Source organism: Dama dama, chromosome 26 (genome assembly GCF_033118175.1).
Source record: "Dama dama isolate Ldn47 chromosome 26, ASM3311817v1, whole genome shotgun sequence".
Lineage (NCBI taxonomy): Eukaryota > Metazoa > Chordata > Mammalia > Artiodactyla > Cervidae > Dama > Dama dama.
Genome location: NC_083706.1, coordinates 25,083,906 through 25,105,675, shown reverse-complemented (window position 1 = coordinate 25,105,675; position 21,770 = coordinate 25,083,906). Strand labels below are relative to the sequence as shown.

At 36.4% G+C, this 21,770-nt stretch overlaps 1 protein-coding gene and 1 pseudogene across 2 annotated transcripts in view; one reads left to right on the top strand and one right to left on the bottom strand.

The window, feature by feature from the left end:
- Positions 1 to 3,304: 3,304 nt before the first annotated feature.
- The window catches only part of ENPP3 (ectonucleotide pyrophosphatase/phosphodiesterase 3), an 84,518-nt gene continuing 66,052 nt past the window's right edge, over positions 3,305 to 21,770 (bottom strand). Inside the window, exons 21-25 of one of the 2 annotated variants that reach the window (XM_061130463.1) lie at positions 18,649 to 18,784; positions 15,865 to 15,942; positions 15,056 to 15,188; positions 13,267 to 13,423; positions 3,305 to 6,895 (exon numbers count right to left, since the gene is read on the bottom strand). In XM_061130463.1, coding sequence (XP_060986446.1) covers positions 6,725 to 6,895; positions 13,267 to 13,423; positions 15,056 to 15,188; positions 15,865 to 15,942; positions 18,649 to 18,784 — 675 coding nt within the window. In that variant the 3' untranslated portion in view covers positions 3,305 to 6,724. The remainder of the gene's footprint in view (positions 6,896 to 13,266; positions 13,424 to 15,055; positions 15,189 to 15,864; positions 15,943 to 18,648; positions 18,785 to 21,770) is intronic. The other variant, XM_061130461.1, reaches the window with a different exon arrangement.
- Positions 20,417 to 21,601, top strand: LOC133047284 (nucleophosmin-like; annotated as a pseudogene).

The window sequence follows — 21,770 nt, the reverse complement described above, 5'->3', positions numbered from 1 at the left end:
TAGAATAACAGATCCAGCCTAAGTCTAAGTCTGGTGTGGTCATTTACTGGTTGTTATTCAGCTACGTTTACAATGTGGATTTGGGATAATTCAGAATTACATGGATCCTCTGTCACTGCAAGGCTGAGGTTTGTTCCTGTCTGGAAGTTTGTGCGAGCGTGAGCCCACTGGTTGAGGGAGTGATTGTGGTCTGCCAAGAGTCCTGTGTAAAAAGGAAGTCGTTCCTTCTAACAGCCTTGTTTGTGTTTTTGAAAACTGTTTCAGTTTATGTCCTGTCTCCATTCCCAGGCCCAGCCCTCTCAAAGTAAACAGATGACAAGCACTGGTGGGGATGCAGGGGTGGGGATGGAGGTGGCGGAAGGAAAGAGATTTCCCTAGGGCAAGAAGATTTTAAAGGAAGTTGGGAATGTAGTTTAAATGTAGTTGGGAAATAACCTCAAGTGCCAAAACCAGATGGGATTTATAAAATCAAGATCAGTCAAATCTGTAAGTGTAAATATAGGCTGCAAGAAACTTCATGTATTTATTCTAAATGATCAAACACTGGATATTCTTATACTAAACTCCAGCTAAATTAATGGCTAAAGATGAATTCTTGGCACATACATAGGTGCACCACCTCATCCTGTTTATCTCCACCCTTCGGATTCTACTTGCCCAGAAAACTCACGGGGTTCTAATGCTTTACGGAAGAATAGACCCTGAGCTCCCTTAATTCAAGCTGTGTCATTAAAAAGGTTAAAAAGAAGGAAAGGTTAAGAAGAAGGAAAGAAAGAGAGAGAGGAAGGGAGAAAGAAAGAAAGAAAAAGAGAAGGAGAGAAAGACATTGAGAAAATAAATTTCCAGAATCTTAACTAAATCTGGAAAATAAGCCAAACTTTAAAATTTCCCTTTTTCCAAGTCTGCTCCCAAGACCTTAGCTGACCCTACTTGAGTTAGAATGTTCTCTTCTGCAAACAAGAATTAATTGCATTCCTTGATTCAGTAACATTGGAACTCACAGAAAGGTCCCTCTTATATGCCTGTCTACCAAAATAGCAGTAATATGAGGTTCCTCTATTTAAAAGCAAGCAATTCTGTAGTATTAAGTGATCAATTATATACAAAGGACTTGTCAAAAATTTAGTTGTTCACATGTTTCCATGTCAGCAGCATAAAAAGGAAAGACAATCGCATCACCTGGGAGATGATATAGTTCTATTGTGCAAAAGTCAAAAAATAACTCTGGAAGACTTGGGGTGATGATTGGTCATGAATACTAATATGGATCTTGACTACACCCACCTAAGGCTCCATTAATTCTCAGCTACACATCATGGGTATCAATTTGTAAAATGTCAAGGCATTTATTGAAATACGAAGTAGCCATTTCCTGACTTATTCCAATAAGTTAAACTTTCTATAGAAGGTTTTTAAATCCTTAAAACGTAAGTGTTTACCTGAAAACTTTGAAATTCCCCTGAGGAAAAAGACATCTGACTCTGAACCAAAGTAATGTGGATTGACATTTCCCTAAATGCCATGTTCAAATATTACATTCAAAGGAAAGCTATGCCCAGGTGTCATGAATTAACAGAGTTTGTTATAATCATTGGTTGATGTGACTATATGTGATTTTAATATATTTATAATATATTTTATATGTAAATATAGTTTATATATAAAATTGTTATATATGTAGTTAAATAGTACATATATGTGCATGTAGTTTGGATAGTGTCACAATGAGTATGTACTTTTTATGATTTAGAAAAAATAAATCTTTGCTTTTCTGGTGGAGGAAAACTACATCTCTAAGTTCAGATTTTGATGTACCAAACTAGGAATTAAAGTTGGGCCAATATAGTACTTCTATTTAAAAAAAATAATAAGGCTGCCATATATATGCTTGCCAACTTCTAGAAATTTTTACAGAGGATACACTTTGAACAAAATTACATGTGGATTCCCTCACGGCTCCCCTGGAGGCTCGGGAGGTTAAGAACCTGCCTGCCAAGCAGGAGACCCAGATTCAATCCCTGGGTCCATAAGATCCCCTGGAGGATGGAACGCCAACCCACTCCAGTATTCTTGCCTGGAGAATCCCATGGACAGAGGAGCCTGGCGGGCTACCTTCCAGAGGGTCGCCAAGAGTCACACAGTGTGACTGACCATTAGTCACACACTAACACATAACACATACACTTGTGGATTAAGTTATTCACTGCAGCATATTTGTAACTACAAAATATTGGAAACAATTAGAGGCTCTCACATAGGAGATTGACTTAATTAACTATGGTGTCAACTGATCCTTGACAAAGGAGAGAAGGCAATACAATGGAGCAAAGCTAGTCTTTTCAACAAATGGTGCTAGAACAAGTGGACATTTAAGTGCAAAGAAAAAAAATTAATCTAGACAGAGACCTTACATTTTTCACAAAATAGCTCCAAATAGATCATAGACATAAGTGTAAAACACAAAATTATAAACTCCTAGCACGGAGCATAGCAGAAAACCTAGATGACCTTGGGTATGGTGTTCAGATACAACACCAAAGGCATGATCCATGGAAGAATGCTGTAACTATACTGAAGGGGGAACAATTAATCCTAGTCATTTTGAGACACAGAATCTGATTATAAATTCTAAGTCTAGAGACACAAAGAACCGAAAACATTTCTTGACTTCTACTTAGTAGATTTTTTTCTCTCAATGGTATTGGTTAGCAATTCCTTCATTCCTTGTAGTGTAAGATTGAGCAATGAATAAAAATATTGGTAATGTTGGGAAACAAGTTTCTCATCACTGGAGAAGGAAGATACTATTATGAAATGAGGAGTTAGGAAGGACCATGTAGTACTGAATGGTCATTGAACTCATTGCATTTTATATGTGGAATTATAAACATAAATAGAGAGACACAGACAGAGATGTGGCTATAGATTGTACTTTTGTTGACTAAAGGAGCCTAGATACAGTGATGCTCCAGAATTAATTAGGACACCAGCACCGAATAAATAGAATCAGAGCTCCTTGGAGAAATGGCTGATTTCAGAGTTAGCACAGATCATACAAGATGAGCCTAAAACAGTTATTTCTACCAAAAAGTAAGGAAGTTCTTAAAAAATAATGACGTGTCAAAAGGACATAAGAGCCTACTTATAGGAGCTTACACAGGTCAAGTCTGAGGGCGATTTGAGTACCAAAATAAACAATGATTCAGTGTATTTTAATCAGTTGGAGTGAAAAAGAATCCATGAGTCTCTACAAGTAAAAAAAAACCAAAAAATAAGAAGGGAACTCTTTCCTTACAGTAGAAAGCCAATAAATGTAGGGGGAATAATGGCAGTTTTTAAAATCACCCTTTGGAACTGTCATAGTAAAAATTGAATCAAGGAAGAATTATTATTGGATACTAAAGACAGGTAAAAATTTAATGAGAAACAGGATACTTTTAGGTTCTCAGCTATCTCAACACAAATAACTCTCCCAATTTACAAGGAGTAAACACTCTCTTTGCAGAAGAAAAACCTAGTGAACACCAACATAACCACAGGACCAAATTTGGCATCAGTAGTAACGACAAAGTTGAACATCTTGTGCTCCCAGAAATGAGGCACTGAGGACACTCTATCATTGATGTAAAAAAAGTGGAAGTCACTCAGTTGTGTCCAACTCTTTGTGACCCTATACAGTCCATGGAATTCTCCAGGCCAGAATACTAGAGTGGGTAGCTGTTCCCTTTTCCAGGGGACCTTCCCAGTCCAGGGATTGAACCCAGGTCTCCCACATTGCAGGCAGATTCTTTACCAGCTGAGCTACCAGGGAAGCCCATCACTGATGTTGCATTTGCCAAAAATACTAAATATTATGAGAAAATATCAGAGAAACCCAAACTGAGGAACAGCCTACAAAATAAATCAACTCTTCAAAATGTTAACATTACCTGGTAGGGGCTGAGGAAATGTTGTACCAAAGAGGAAAGAAAACTTAATGCAATGCATGATTCTGTTTGGTGAGGGGGGTCACAGAAAATAAATATTTTAAAGGACATAACTGAAGGTGAGAAAAAAAAACTAGATTTGATCTGGAAATTAAAAAATGATATTGTATCATCATTAAACTTCCTGACTGTGGTTGTATCAATGTCCTTGATCTTAGGAGATACACCCTGAACTTTTGCTGCATAAATGGGAATGATGATTCCAATGTACACTCAGAAAGTTCAGGGTAAAAATTAAAGCTATCCATAAATATACATAGTGAGAATATTAACAATTAGTAAAGGTGGGTGGAGGTTATACAGAGTTCTTTATGCTATTCTTACAACCTTTCTGTCTTTCAAATTCTTTCTAAATAAATATTTCTTTAAATGCAACTAACTGTATTTTTTACATTTTTACAAACAAGTTCATTATAAAAACATAAAAACCAGACTACATAATGAAAGTTATAAATTAGCAATTGTAAATCTCCTGTAATTCCGTTAATTGTTAACTCATTGTCTTTCCTTCAGAATGATTTTACACATACATATCTTTTTAATGAGCTAATGATACCAAAAAAAGTACATTACACGATCTTTTTGCAAAAGTATGTGATTTTACAGGCCACGGTGGGGCCAGGGACCACTGATGGGAGGAACTCTGTGTATATACAGGGCATCAACATTTTTGACTGACACATAGCTGGAAACAGTTTCCATCTTTTCTCTTGTCTTTCATCAGCCTCTCTGTATTGTACATTTTAAATCCAACTCTTCATGTGGAGTTAATAAAAATCCAATGACCCCAAGCTAGCGTTTAACTTAGCTGTAATTAATTCAGTTGAAGTCATAATAGTAATAGTAATAACTTTTTGAAACTCAGGCCACAAGACTTTTTGTCACCAACAAAGCCTGTGTCCCTTGGATGAACTGGTATATATATATCAGAAAAGAGTGGAACATTGTCAGTCTGCAAATTCTAAAATTTGACCAATACTATTACCCACCAAATGAGTACTGGGATCTCTTTGCTTAATAATCACATTTAACAGCAAAATTCTGTAAAGTAATTATCTTTCAATAAAAAATAAATAAATTTTAAAAATTCACATTTTGAAAAACTAAACAGATACATATATATGAAGTAAGTGTTGGTTTTTTTTTTTTTGGCAATGTCAAAGGGCACAAAATAAAAATTTTATCTCCATCTCTCAGTATTAATTTGTGTCACCCTGGCTTAAGACATAAATCAAGGGTTGACAAATTGCAGTCCATGGACCAACTCTAGCCCGCATCTGTTTTTGTAAATAAAGTTTTAGTGAAACACAGTTAAACTAATTCCTTTTATATATCATCTATGACTATTTCCTTGATGTGTTAACAGAGGTGAGTAGTTGCAACATATTGTATGGCCTAAAAACTTTTATTATCCAGCTCTCCCAGAGTCGGACATGACTGAAGCGACTTAGCAGCAGCAGCCGCAGCTTAAAGAGATTGGCTTAGATAGTGAAGAATATGACTGCAATGCAGGAGACACAAGTTCAGCCCCTGGGTTGGGGAGATCCCCTGGAGAAGGAAATGGCAACCCACTCCAGTATTCTTGCCTGAAGAATCCCATGGACAGAGGAGCCTGGTGGGCTACAGTCCACGGGATCGCAAAGAGTCGGACACAACTGAGAGACTAACACTTTCACTTAAAAAGAAGTTTTGCCAGTCCCTTAAAAATGATAGCATACTATACATGCTATTCTACCACTCTTTGAGCTTCATTTAACAATAGCCATACTGTCATCAATATATAGACCAACTTCTTTGTTTATAGCAGTGGAACCACATTCCACTGGAGTGTGGAATAAACTCCATCATTTGCTCACCTGGGCTTCCCAGGTGATGCTAACGGTAAAAAAAAAAAAAAAAAAAACTCGCCTGTAAATGCAGGAAACGTGAGTTGCGAGTTCAGTCCCTCGGTTGGGAAGATCCCCTGGAGTAGCAAATGGCAACCCACTCCAGTATTCTTGCCTGAAGAATCCCATGGACAGAGGAGCCTGATGGACTGGTCTATAGCATCGCAAACAGTCAGACACAACTGAAGCGACTTAGCATGCACGCATATAATTTGCTCAATAAGACTTTCAGGTTATTTTCTGGTCTTTGTATGCAGAAGGAAATGGCAAGCCACTCCAGTATTTTTGCCTGGGAAATCTCATGGACATAGGAGCCGGGCGGGCTACTCTCCATGAGGTCACAAGAGCTGGACATGGCTTAACAACTTAACCACCGCTACCGCTTGTCTTCATAAAAGATGATACTTTCACGCATTTGTACAAAGTATATCTGTTGGCACCACTTTTACAAATGAAATTATTGAATGAAGGCAATGTGTATTTTTTTTATTTTAATACATATTGCCTGATTGCTCAGTGTAAAAAGTTTTATAACAAAAATGATGTAGAATTGATTCGGTTCAAAAGTGAGACCTACTTCTCATACTCTGTTTTCTATTTAGCTAATGCTGGGAAGAAAAAGATAGCCAAGGATTATAAATTAGATAATAAGGAAGGAATAACATAGCACAGTTTGTGCAAACTGTGTAACTTTAAAACATCATATTTTTACAGAAATGAAAAAGAGAAAAGAATAATTAAAATTACACAATACAGCTTTTAGAGGAGTTAAGGAAAATAGAAAATGTTATTTTATGGTCTTCAACAGGAAAAAATAATTCACAATTTGCCAAAGTTGTTTCATATATTAAGTTAAATAACGGTTTCAAATGTGGGTAAATACGTCTTTAGTTGCAAAATTTCAGAGACAGGCTGTCCTTTATCCTGATAAAAGTCAAGTCCAGTAAGAAGTTCCACATCACGCACGCGGGCAGTATGTGCATTGAATCTTTCTTCAACCCAAAGAGATTCTGCTTTATTTTCCTGAAACAGAAAACCAAAAGATTATTTCCCCTATAACATGGTTTTTCATTAACAGAAAATTCTTTTATTACTTAGAAGTCCTTTTTCCTGTGGTTTTTTTGTTTGCTTGTTTTTTTCTGAGGTATATTAACATACAACATTATATTAGCTTAAAATGTCCAACTCATTGATTCGATATTTGTTCTTATGGTTTTTATTGCCTTAAATCTTAGTTTGATAAAGCTACATTTTGTTGTACATTAACATAAAAAGAAAAACAAAAGTACAAACTATACAATAGCAAATACAGACTGTCATAAAATAGAGAGCCATTTTTATATTTACTTCAGATATAACTTTTTTAAAGAAATGAAACATTAAAGATGAAGTCAAGTCTTATTCAGAGCTAATCATTGTCATGAGTCAGTGTGAATCTAGGCTGTGTTTTTTTTAGCTTTTACTGAACAACAATATAAAATACATAGCATTGATTTATGTTTTCAAATTTATATGAATGAGATTCTATACTTTTTCATGCAATTTTATGTTTGTAATCTATTCATAGTGAAATATCTAAATCTAGTTAAATCATCTACTTTTAGCTATGGTTTGTGGCAGCTCAGTTTATATTTTCACTGACATATTGATAGTAATTTTGGCATTATAAATAATAGCGTCATGAATAAATTGTCTTCTATGTTTAAGAACATGAGTTTCTAGGCTATATAAATGAAATTGCTGGGTCACAGAGTATATGCAACTTTAACTTTACCAAATGGTAAACCTAACACTCCTCAAAGTGTATATAACAATTTACACGTCCACTGACAGTGGAGGATAATCTCCATTTCCCCACATCCTTGCCAAACCATGTTGTGAAATAGCGCTTTATCCATGTTTCAAGTTTATTACTCTGAGTATTATTGACTGTCTTTTCAGCTATTTCTTGGCCATTTGACTTTCAGTAGGTTTTTAACTAAATATAAAAAACAGTATACTGAAAAAAATATAAATAGCATGGTAAAAAATTTTACCATAAATACTGTATATATATATATATATGGGTTAGTTCAATAATTTGGAGCCATGGATTGCTATGAAATTCCTTATTCTTTATTTTTGACTTTTCTGACAGTCATATGAAGTTGCTAAATTTCTAGCTATTTTTTAAAGTAAGAAAGTTTACAAGTTTGTTAATTAGATGAGCCTGCATGAATAACTTTCAACTGACTTTAGCATACTTGTTCACTTGTTTTTTAAATATGCAAGTTTAAAATAGGCAGCTATTGTTTGAGCCAGAGGAAGTATAAGAGGAAATCACTGTTTCAAACCTCTAAAGTATGTTTCCAGGTAAGATTCATGAGATGAGTTATTGTTTTTTAAATAAATATGTGATGTGATAATTTTAACTCATATTTCTAATGGGAATCAAATTCAGTCTTTTCTTCCTGCCTTCACTCTTTAGGGCTTCCCTCATAGTTCAATTGGTAAAGAATCCACCTGCAATGCAGGAGACCGAGGTTCAATTCCTGGATCAGGAAGATCCCCTGGAGAAGGGAAAGGCTACCCACTCCAGTATTCTGGAGAATTCCATGGACTGTATAGTGCATGGGGTGGCAAAGAGTCGGACACGACTGAGCGACTTTCATTTCACTTTTTCACATTTTAGCAACATTGAATGGTGTTGATCACTTTTTCCATGAAGTTTTCTCCCATTTGGCTTTTATTATTCTATTTTCTCCTGGCTTCTTTGGTATCCATCTAACTGAGTGTTTAGTGAACACCTGACAATCTTTTGTAAAACTGCAAAGAAGTGATCTTAAAGAACAACATAATTATACCTAGGCAGGGGTAATACTCAAGCTATTTCATATCAGATAGTTCACCAGCACCAACCAATCTGAACAGAATTCAGCTATAGACAACTGCTCTAGCTATACCAATGCATCCCAAAAGAAAAGAAGCCTTGTGTATATTTTCTACGAACCATATTTAAATATATGCTTTTGATCATTTATATAATCCATTTATTAATCTATATGTATTACACCTATTACATAAATAGAAGTATTATATATACCCCAAATAAAACTCAATTTGTAAGTTTTTTGAGGTGATATCAGATACTTCCTTATTCACTTATAGTCTGGTCATTGCTGGCATCACCCTAATGAAACCATCTAGACGAGGATGACCTAACTTAGCGGAATTTTTGTAGCCCTTTCGCTTAGCTGTTCTGAAAGTTCCTTCTTTATCTTCCATAGCTCTGCTCCCTTATTCAATGACACCTTCTGTTTCTTCACCTTACTGTAGTTTTTTGCCCTCCTAGAAGAACGGATGTCTGATTTTTGGACCTCTTCTCTCTACTTTCTTCCGTTTGGCAATTTCATTTCACTCCTGTGATTTAATACAAAATCTATCTCTATAATGCAGATCTCCTCTAAGTTCCATACCTGTATTGTCTTATCCCCAATTCCATTTACAAGACAATTGTATACCCCCAATTACATTTCGAGGCTTCCCTGGTAGCTCAGATGGTAAAGAATCTGCCTACAATGCAGGAGACCTTGGTTCGATCCCTGGGCCAGGAAGATCCCCGAGAGAAGGGAATGGCTACCCACTCCAGTATTTGGCCTGGAGAATTCCACGGACAGAGAAGTCTGGCAGGCTACAGTCCACAGGGTCACAAAGAGCTGGATACGACTGAGCAACTAAGCACATACACAGTTATATTTCCAACATATACTAAGTTAAAATGCAGATAGTCATATGGACTTATAGCAACGCTCTCATTTATCTGACAGGAATTTAATACTACAAAGCTAAGGGAAAAAAGGAAAGGGAGGAAGAGGGAAGAAATGATGGAAGAACAAAGGAAGAAAGAAAATAAGAATCAAGTTCTCTACATCAAGTGTGAGGTGGAATTGTAAATCTACCATTTCTACAACTGGTGTCAGCTGCCTCCAACCTCTTGCAGTGTGAGTACCTCCACAGACTCAGTGATTAGAATATTTAAAAATGCAGAATTTTCATACAGTATGACCCTTAAAGCAAGCTAACTATTTCACCGGTGCTTAAAGCACAATTACTTGTTCTAATACCAGTGGAAGTGTTGGCGGATTCTACATCACTCAAACAGTAGAGAATCTGTCTGCAATGCAGGAAACCCAGGTTCTATCCCTGGGTCAGGAAGATCCTCTGGAGAAGAGAATGGCAACCCACTCCAGCACTCTTGCCTGGAGAATTCCATGGACAGGTAAGCCTGGTGGGCAACGGTCCACGGGGTCACAAGGAGTCGGACATGACTGAGTGACTAACACTTTAACTTTCTTTTCAAGGTACAGCTTGTGTAGGTACTGCATTTTCTTGGTGATTTGATTCTAGGTGATTTTATCTGTATACGAGATTTCACTTTATATTGACTTTAGAATGTAACTCCTTCATGAAATGTGATCTCTTTACAATGACTGCCATTTGCTTACTGTTTATTGAGAATTCTTAGGAGTCTATATGAAATATTTAATTTTCACAACAAGATCATTAGGGGGTGAATTGTTTCATACATTTGAGGAAAGTGACACTCAGCTATTTCCCCAAAGAGGACAAATCAGTAAATGAACTCAGATATTCAACTCCAAAACCCGTGTATTTGCATTCTATTCTCTACTGTAGCCTCTTAGGTATTCAACTAGTTTCTCTATTGAAGGACCACAAACAACAAATTTATCCTTCACAAAACAACTGATCATTTTCTGCATTTCTTGGCCAGTCACACCTAAATTTTCAGTTACCTGACTTTATTATCCTGTCTCTTCCCTCCTTCATATCAAATTGACAGTCACATGTAACAATGTCATAGCCTCTCTTATAATCATAGATTGTTTCATATTCATTGTATTATGTCTCACCGTTCTGTTTATCCAATGTCATGCCCTGATTACTACCCTGTCAATTCTTTAAAATCTTGGAATATGTCCAGCTTGTTGGTCTTCATGTCTTAGTCAATAGAAATGATGCTTTATTAATTTTGAGATCATCTCCACTGTGGATGCACGGGGAAAGCTTTGTACCATTTGTGCTTTACCTTGACGTGTAGGTGGAATTTTTAGCAGATAGAAAAGAAAGACATTCTAGAAGAGAGAAGCTCATGAGCAAGGACATGGAGGTAGGGAAAACTAAGAGCTGGTCAAGTAATTTCAAGAACTTCAGTTGGCCTGGAACTTGGGTCTGCAAAGTCAACTGAGGGTAAATTGTGAAAAGCCTGAAGTACAGGCTGGGAGATTTTTGTTGTTTTTGTACAGTACTTTTATTCAGGATAGACAGATAATCAAAGTTTGCAGATGAGAAAATACTCGTAATGAAAAGCTAAATTTTAAGATCAGGAACTTGGTCGTGGTATACAGAGGTAAAGGGGGAAAGGACAGGAGACAATGAAACTACTTAAAATTCATTTTCAAAAGTCCTAATAGAAGGTAATAAGGGCCTAAACCAGGAATAGCAAATAGTTTCTTCTTTGCACACCCATTACGAATGGCTACCTAGAACCTCGATGGTAAAGAACTATTTATTCCTGATTGAGTGGAAAAGAGTATCAAACCAAGAGTATCAGTCACCAAAGTCTGCCACTAGAAGAGGAAGTACATAATGATAGCTTCCCCTTGTCTCAACTAAATAAACTTCTGATAAGACAAATAGGAAGAGTTTCAACTATACATCTCCTGATAGCTTCTTGTTTGGAAACTCTTCACGGTCCTAGGACTGAGTGATCCATTGCTTAGCCTCTGACCTTTGCCCTCCATTTCTAATCAGTGAAAACAACCATCAAACACTCAAGTTCAAACCCTATCTTCAAGACTCAGCTAGAATGTTGCTTTCCTTACCAGGAAGTATTTCTCCTTTGAAATCTTACAACAGTTTTACCTGTCCCTCTTTGTGCCACTTATTTTTCTTTCCCCTATTTGACTAGGCTTCTCAGTGCTAGACTATGAGCCTTTTTTTTTTTTTTGCTATAATTCATGTCTGATTTATTTGTGTATTGCTCAGAGTATTTAGCATGGTGAAGGCAGTTACATGTTCAATACCTGAAACAATAGAGAGGAATTTCAACCTGGCCTAGAACCTAAGCTTTAATCCATCTCTAATAGCCCATGGGATTTTCCATGTGAACGCCCATTTCTACAAATCAGATGTGCCTACTCTTGATTATTTTACCTACCTGCCAAAATAGTTCTCATTCCTAACTTCCCTTTCTTTTTCCTAATTGTCTACATTTAAAATCTCTGATTTAGCTTTGACTCTCCATTTTCATTTGGCTCTTGCATCCAGGCAGTTACCAAGTCCCTCCCTTCATTATCTCCATGGAAAAGTCTTTCTAATCTTTTCACTCTGTTCAAATAATGCCCATCTTTTAGGGCCTTACTTCCACCTCAGTTTATGTAACCATTATTGATTATTCCAGCCAGATGTGTTTTGAATTTGAAACAGTAAATCCTTATAACAGTATTTGGCAATGAATCCCAACTGTGTAGTGTCTCTTACTTTCTAATTTTTAAAATAATTCTTATATGATCAACTAACCCATTAATGTGTCTGAATCTCATCTACATATATCATTTACATATCAAAGTTATATATGAACTCCTTGAGGGCAGAGACAATATATTCCTCCCTGGTGCATTCTAAAAGGTATCTGTTGTGATACTGTGCAGTTACAATATATTCAATATATTTGTTGAATGACTTCAGTAAAGACCAATTACCAGGATGCATATTTTTTCTATGAAGAACATATATGAAGTCAAAGTAAATATTTACATGTAATTTGCCTTGATCCACAAGATTTTTAAGTGGCCTAACACATGATGTTAAACAAGGAATGTCATTTGAACCAACTTATTTTGTAAATATATATATATATTTAGGGAAAAAAAAATATATATATATAGGCCTGGCGTGCTGCAATTCATAGGGTCACAAAGAGTCGGACACAAATGAGCGACTGAACTGAACTTTAATTTTGTGCCAACTTTGGGACAGAATCTTAAGGTATGCATTCAGAATAAAAGATTAATAAGCTACAACCCTTCCCTTACTAGTGAATGTGAGTAAAGTAGATCTAAATAAAATATATATGACATGCATATATAAACACATGTTCATGTAAGCATTTGCATGTTTAAATTAATATTTAAATATTCGTGTTTAAATTAATATTAATTACATAGAGATCAGTAGTCTAAGGGAAAGTTCAAAAATAAGGTCACATTTGGTACAATTCTAACCTAGGAAACACCTAAAATATGTAGTGTAGTAAGAATCACTTTTATGAAAGCCCAGATGAGCTCGACGAATCATTTTTTCTGGGGCCAGGGCCTCTCTGGGGGCATACTCACGGGACAACTTTCCACGTTGGTAGGTCGGTGAGGGATGACAAAGGGTAAGACGTCCAACCACCCAGGGCAGGCATCAGGGGTTTGGCTCTGATTTTTACAACTAGTCAACACCACAAAGTAGTGTGTTGGGATGGGAACACTGGTGTTGACTGCATAACTAAAAACATAATTGAAAACACTTTATGTTATTATACTTTTCCTTCTGAAGATTATAAATGTCCATATATATACATATTTTTAAAAGAAACATCAAGGTCAAATTATAGCTAAAGAAAGTAAATAAATAGAAAATATAAAATCTTATCACACATTTTTAAGTCTTATTGAGCTAGAATCAAGATTTAGGTCCAAGCTTGATCATTCTATCATGGAAAATATTAGAATACAAAGAAAAGCTGAGTATGATATTCTGCCTCCTAGTTTTGTTGACTTTATACTTCCTAGTGACATTCCCTAATAGAGCAAGGGCTGGGAATGAAGGATCTGGGATTCCAAGACTAGCTGCACACTTCTCCTAGACCTTGGATGTGTACTAATCCTCTAATATTCTATGACTTTCTAAGTTTCCTCAACTTTAACATGGAGCTGATCCTGTGGTACCATTTTCACAGCATAGACAGGGATAAATTCATACAACTGACTTGACAGTCCTTTAGTCTCAGATAACAAATATAAAAGTGCCTTTAAAAGTTTCAAGTGCAAAATAAAGGTAAGCTATTAGTGTGAGTCCACTAAAACGAAAATGAACTGGTATTAGTAGTCCTATGTTCCTGTGATTTAGAATCAGAGTTAGACTGCCTGGGTTCTGGCTTTACTACTTAGCTGTGGAACTTACACAAGTTTCCTAACCACTCTGGGCTTCAATTTCTTTTTCTAAATGGGAGCTAATGGAATCTAACATGAGGATCTTTCTCAGATTAAATGAAGTATCTGTAAACGCTTAGAAGCGTACCTAGCATGGAGTAAAGTGCTATCAAAGCATTTGCTAGAATTATTAAATAGTGAAAGACAGGATCAATAAACACTGACATAAGGACAAGGCAAACAAAATTGAAAAGGTGACAAGCTAAATTAGTGGTCATAAATGTTATCTTATCAGAAGGTATAAGTAGAGATCATTGCTTTACATAGTCTAGGGTTAGGCATTACAGTAGTTTAGTACAGTCTGTTTTGATAATAGAAAAATCATGGATGACACTTCAGTTCTCTGTTCCTGTGTCCTGGATTCAGGAGTAATTCCTAGCAATTTGTATGACCAGGTTTAGTACAAAAATATACAGCTTAGTTTACAAAGACAGTTGTAAATATAAAGTTTATAAAGATAAATAGGACTAGTTTTCTACAGGAAGCCTATAATCTCTCCTGGGAGATACTTTCATGAATCATCCACTATTCGAAATATTGGGCAATATTTTGAATAGTCACTTCTTAATTTTTTTAATTTATTGCTGAACTGGTTCTCTACTTTCTGATAGCACAGTGAGCATTCCCTACTTCCTTAGCCTCGACAAAACTATGTTTTCCTTTCTCATTAGTTTAGAAATTTTCCAAATAAAAAATTTGCTAAACCTTTCCTAGACATTTTTTTCTTTGCCTGTTGGTTTAAATCTTTACCATATAAAAATTTTGTGAAGTCTTTTGACAGACTAGTTGAAAATAGTCAACAATTATATCTCTACATAAATATGTTATATAATAGAATACTGAGTTTTAATTTAAAATATTTAGGTTTCCCCTTATGATACCCTATTGTTAAATCAAAATGTCCATTTGGTTTCAAATTACTTACTCTGCAATTTCATCTGGAGCATCAAAATGACCATCATAATCATAATCAAATATTGGGCCACTAACCACATTGACTCCATTTCTTTCCATGGCATATTTTACAAGGAGAACACTATGGAAGTAATTCCACATGGCTAAAAATAAAGGAATAAAGTGCTTAAAATATCTACCTTTATTGAACATGGAACTATTTTCTATTATAAACTGGTACATTTAAATAGCATCCAATTCTATTTCAATACTTGTCAGTGGTCATTGAGGAATTCTGCAAAACAGTCTAAGCAGCAAAACTAAACAGCCACAATCATGGTAGGTTTTGTTGTTGATGTAGTTGCAGTCTTGAAATTATAGTTAAATATGTCTCCAAAGGCCTTCCTAGGGCTGAATTGCTTTGGAGACAGTATTAAACAATAGTCAGAACATACATACTGCCTTTTTAATTATGACTCAGGGCAGACACATTTCATTTATTTATGGTAAGTGTCAGTAAAATTTTATTTTTTATAGAAATAATACATTTGCATTATTATATACAATTGTATATATAGAAATACAAATGTGCACAATTTTTTAAAGTTTTATTTTGTGATTAGCTCTTTACAGTAAAATTAGGATTAAAATATTATCAAATTTCTAGCCACAAGTCACTCCAAGTAAGCTGAAAAAAATTTATGTTAGATATCCTTCCTGTTTCTATATTTAAAACATAAGAACAAAATGACTATTAACAGAAACAAATTTCAGTTAAGGATGTGTCTAGTTCAGAAGTTCAAAGAGTCACCAAAATTAATAATCTAAGTGTATACTTACTTTTGAATGCTTCATACATAGGGACCAAATTACTTGTAATTAAAGCATCATATTGACTATTGGAAGTTCTATTGTTTGCTGCAAAACAAATAAATCTTATTAACTCTAGCTACTAAAGAAAATATGGCATTCTATATAATAGGCCTATTACTATTACATATTAGTGTAAATTTAATAACACACAAAACACAGAGTCACAAGGCACTCTCTGGTAGACATCACTCATGATGCAGGCAGGCTTATGCATCTGGTACCTTGCAGATGGTTGGTGACCCTCAAGAAGATATGTCCACATCCTATCGTCCCATCACCTCAGAAGGTGATAGGTAGGAAAACAGTGTCTTCACAAATGCAATTAAATTAAAGGCTTCAAGATAAGATTATACTAAATTTACAAAGAAAGTGAACCTTTTAGTTGCTCAGTTGTGCCCAGCTTTTTGGGACCCATGAACTGTAGCCCACCAGGCTCCTCTGTCCATGGAGTTCCCCAGGCAAGAGTACTGGAGTGGGTTGCATTTCCTTCTCCAGGGGATCTTCCCGACCCAAGGATTGAACCCCGGTCTGCTGCCTTGCAGGCAGATTCTCTACTATATGAGCCACCAGAGAATCCCTTTAGTGACTGGTATCCTCATAAAGGGGAGAAGGCCCTGGCACCCCACTCCAGTACTCTTGCCTGGAAAACCCCATGAACAGAGGAGCCTGGTAGGCTGCAGTCCATGGGGTCGCTAGGAGTCGGACACGACTGAGCGACTTCACTTTCACTTTCATGCACTGGAAAAGGAAATAGCAACCCACTCCAGTGTTCCTGCCTGAGAATCCCAGGAAAGGGGGAGCCTGGTGGGCTGCCATCGATGGGGTTGCACCAGAGAAGGAGGGTTAAAAAGAGGAGAGATTTGGAGGAGAAGGCCATGCGAGGATGGAGGCAGAGACTGACTGATTCAGCTCCAAGCCAAGCAACACCTGGAGCCCCCAGATGCTGGAAGACCTAAAGAAGGATCCTCACCTAGATTCTCTCCCGTAAAGAGAGTGTGGCCCTGTTGACACCCTAATTTCAGACTTCTGGCCTCTAGAACTTTCAGAGAATAATGCTCTGCTGCTTTAAGCCATTGAGTCTGTGGATAATTTGTTACAGCAGTTTCTAAAGCAAATATAATACTGATAGAAAAGCATCGTTATTGAATATACAGAAGATAATAATGCTGTGATAATTATTCCAAAATAAAATTTTCTTAAGAAATTTTTAATTCAATGAAGACTGCCGACAACACCACAAATGATTGGCTTTGAAAACTCATGGACATGACGTCTAGCAGAGTGTGCGCTGGGTGTGTGTACTCTGGACCCAGACTCCTGGGGTTGGAACCCCAGCTCCGCTGCCCACCAGCTGACCCACTTGGGCAATACGCTATGTCCCTCTGTGCTTCGTTTGTCTCATAGCATCTCTCACTGAAATATTGAGAGGATTTAAATTCCTGCAAACTTCTGAGTGTTTCTTATAACACAATTTATATTTAAACTGCACTTGGCTACCTTAACTAATACTCTATTGAAAGGCCAATGTATGGGCACTGAAAGGCAAAGAGAAGCAAGATTTTTTGGCTTTTTTCTTTAAGATTTCACATGCTGTTCACAGTCCTCAGATCCTCTATGACTTTTCTCCTTTTTAAATTAAATTCTGAAAGTTGGAAAGTCAATAAACATTATCTACTTTTCAGAGAAAAATAAAAATTTGCCCAGAATGGAATTGCTAACAGAATTTGTAATGGAAAATTAGAAGGGAGTTTCATTCTAGCCTTAATATTTTTTGAGACAAGCTGTTTAGCTTGTAATTTCATTTCCTTATCAAGGCAAACATTTATAAATCAACCAGTATCTTAAGGCTTAACAGACACTATTTTGATGGGTCAACTTAAAAATTTTTGTTGATCAAATGTTGCAACCATTTAAGATTTGTCCTAGGGTTTACATACATTTGATGGAGCTCTAATTGTCTCTAGAGATTGTAGTAAGATACATCAGTTTATGATCCTAATTCTGTTAGCAATTTTACATCAATGTAATACTTGCTTTCATTGAGCTTTTTCTCCCCCACTGTAAGCCTCAGAATCTCTGAATTATAAATTTCTAAAGTGGCCTCTTTGGTTATGGCTTCCAGAAAACTGAAGTCAAATATCTGGAGAAAACCCTTTCCCAGAAGTTAAAATTGTTGAAAACCTCTTGAGTAAATTAAGGAAATGACAACCCTTGCTGAACAGAGATTTGAGTTTTAGAAAAATCACACCGGCTTTTTGCATGTTCCCAAGAGAAAAGCTTTCTGAAAAAATATTTCAAGTTCATTCAGCTGCTTAATCCGCAGTCTAAAGCTGTTGGGTATACAGCATGAGCAAAAGGCCCAAATTCCAGTCTGATTTGTCTTCATACGCACAGCTGCATTCTCCACGCAAGCCTTAGCTTGGCCAGTCATCAGGAAAAAATATTGTTTTTTTAGACGCTTATGTCCTTCTCCAAAGAGACTTCAGTTTTAAAATTAAACTTAAACCTGCCGAACTCTCTGAACATCTGGGCCAGATCAGAGCTGATGTGTGGTTCCCAGTGCAAAATTTATTAGTTTTTATTATAGCTGTTGCGCTGCTCCAGGCTGGCCCACAACCACTGGAAGCCTCCTGGGCAGCTAGTTTAGCCCAAGCAGGTAGTTTTGGTGGGGAGTATATGTTTAAGGCACATGCCCACATCCAGCTGATGAGGGCTTTCTAAGCTGCTGCTCTAAAAAAGAGTTATACAAACCAGGAGGATAGAGGAAGCCGTGGGTGATATTCTTGTCTGCTAAAGAGAAGGAACAATTCTGGCTCTCAGAAGGAGCCACCCTGACATCAGCCCGCAGACAGTCTGGGACAGTGGGAGGAAGAGGCGATGTGTCTCCCTGTTGAAAGAGAGAAGAGAAGAAAAAAGTGACGCCCACGTGTGGCTCACCCATCCCCTTATATGGTTTGTAACTTCCCTAGAATGTTTTTCATTTAACCTTTTCCTATTTTCTTAGTGAATCAGGTCTACGCAAGCAATGGAAATGGATGTCTTCAGCAATGTTTTCTTCTGTGGTTCCCTTCTAGTTAGGGACACAGGGAGGGCAAATCAAATACACTTTGGAAAGGATTATTTGCAGAATAAAACCTGAATTGAGTACAGAGAAGTAATGAGAGCTACTGCTAAAAACCAAATCCTTTTTGGGATCTAACTTTTAGGTGGTAATTTATATTGTGCTTGCAATTAAAAATTTAAAATAAATATAAACAATTTATTTTTAAAATATAGATAGAATTAAGAATAGTATTCTTCAGTTGAACAAGAACTTCTAGTTAACCTAAGATTAACTTAAAGAAGCTATAGTTATATGAATGTACTTAATTGGGAATTTTAATAAATTTGTAGCTATCCTTTATTGTTTATGAAATATAAAAATTTTAAAAAATTTTCTTTGCAACTTTATTTAAAGAATAACACAATAATTTATTTACTAGCAGGTATTCTATAAATGTGCCACCTAAGTACTTAAGGTGATACAGTATTATATAATCATATTTTGATTAGCATATAATTATGAGTATATAAACATTTTGCTATTCATTTAATTTTTTCAGAAATTTTGATTCATAAACTCTCTGTTGCCCACTGCATACTTGTTTCTTAAAAAATTATTTTGCAATTTGTAAAAGAGAAGATTAAATTAAATTAGAATGTTCTTCCTCTATTCACTATATTGTGTTAAAAGCAAAAATTAGCTATGGTGTCTAACGAGGGGGTTGCAAGAGCTGGACACAACTCAGTGACTAAATCACGACTACCTCTGAAACATACGTGGTGATTATTTTATAATATAGGCATATATCAAATCATCACATTGTACACATTATAAACTTACACAATGTTATAGGTCAATTATATCTCAATAAAGTTGGGGAAAAATAAATAAAATGCACAAGATCAGTTAACAAAGGAAAAGGCAAGTTACACTGTGTGCTATCCCGAAGATGAGACATAGAACAGACAGGAGGTGATAAGGGGAAGGACAAGTGGAGAAAGTACCCCTAACATACTGCAGTGCTCCAGATGGAAAAACTATACAGAAGTTGAGCAAATTTCTCAACTTGATTGTACACAAACGTATCTTTGCTTCCTTCTGAAATCCTACTAAAAGAAGAGTCATGATGAAGACACATAAGAGATGATAAAAAAATTTTTCAGAAACAGGAAGTTAAAGAAACATATTTGTTTACTACTGTAACCTTGACTTGGTAGACCAGGGAACATTGACAACCAAGAGCCTGTGGTTGGGGAAAGTCCAAAGAAGCTGATTCTTAGTGTAGAACACCAGAAGCGTACAACTTGGGAGTCTTCTAACGACAGGGGATGTGTGTAGAGTTGGAAAGAAGAGGATAGGCTGAAAGTCTATAAAAGAGGCCAGACAGAATCTTTGCTCACTGGAGAGGTTGAACCAGAAGGACAACCAGGCTAAAGGACATGTACATGGCAGATAAAAGCAATGGAATTAAATTTAAAAATCTATGTACTCTTTCCCTGGTGTGATTCCGTCCTGCGCGGCTGCTCTTTCGAATAGTAGTCGTTTAATTCCGTCCGGCTTCTCTCCCACATAAGTGCATGCCGCCAACCCATGGAGGATTCAATGGACATGGACATGAGCCCCTTGAGGCCCCAGAACTATCTTTTCGGTTGTGAACTAAAGGCTGACAGAGATTATCACTTCAAGGTGGATAATGATGAAAATGAGCACCAGTTATCTTTAAGAACGGTCAGTTTAGGGGCTGGAGCAAAGGATGAGTTACAGATTGTTGAAGCAGAGGCAATGAATTATGAAGGCAGTCCAATTAAAGTAACACTGGCAACTTTGAAAATGTCTGTACAGCCAACGGTTTCTCTTGGGGGCTTTGAAATTACACCACCTGTGGTCTTACGGTTGAAGTGTGGTTCAGGGCCTGTGCATATCAGTGGACAGCACTTAGTAGCTGTGGAGGAAGATGCAGAGTCAGAAGATGAAGAGGAGGAGGATGTGAAACTCCTAAGTATATCTGGAAAGCAGTCTGCTCCTGGAAGTGGTAGCAAGGTTCCCCAGAAAAAGTAAAGCTTGCTGCTGATGAAGATGACGATGATGATGAAGATGATGACGATGATGATGAAGACGATGATGATGACGACTTTGATGAGGAAGTTGAAGAAAAAGCTCCAGTAAAGAAATCTGTACGAGATACTCCAGCCAAAAATGCACAAAAATCGAACCAAAATGGAAAAGACTCAAAACCATCAACACCAAGATCAAAAGGTCAAGAATCCTTCAAAAAACAGGAAAAAACACCTAAAACACCGAAAGGACCTAGCTCTGTAGAAGACATTAAAGCAAAGATGCAAGCAAGTATAGAAAAAGGTGGTTCCCTTCCCAAAGTGGAAGCCAAGTTTACCAATTATGTGAAGAATTGTTTCCGGATGACTGACCAGGAGGCTATTCAAGATCTCTGGCAGTGGAGGAAGTCTCTTTAAGAAAATAGTTTAAACAGTTTGTTAAAAATTTTCCGTCTTATTTCATTTCTGTAACAGTTGATATCTGGCTGTCCTTTTTATAATGCAGAGTGAGAACTTTCCCTACCGTGTCTGATAAATGTTGTCCACGTTCCATTGCCAAGAATGTGTTGTCCAAAATGCCTGTTTAGTTTTTAAAGATGGAACTCCACCCTTTGCTTGGTTTTAAGTATGTATGGAATGTTATGATAGGAATAGTAGTAGTGGTGGTCAGACAGATGGAAATGGTGGGGAGACAAAAATATACATGTGAAATAAACTCAGTATTTTAATAAAGTAAAAAAAAAAAAAATCTATGTACTGAGTGGTAAGATTCCCTC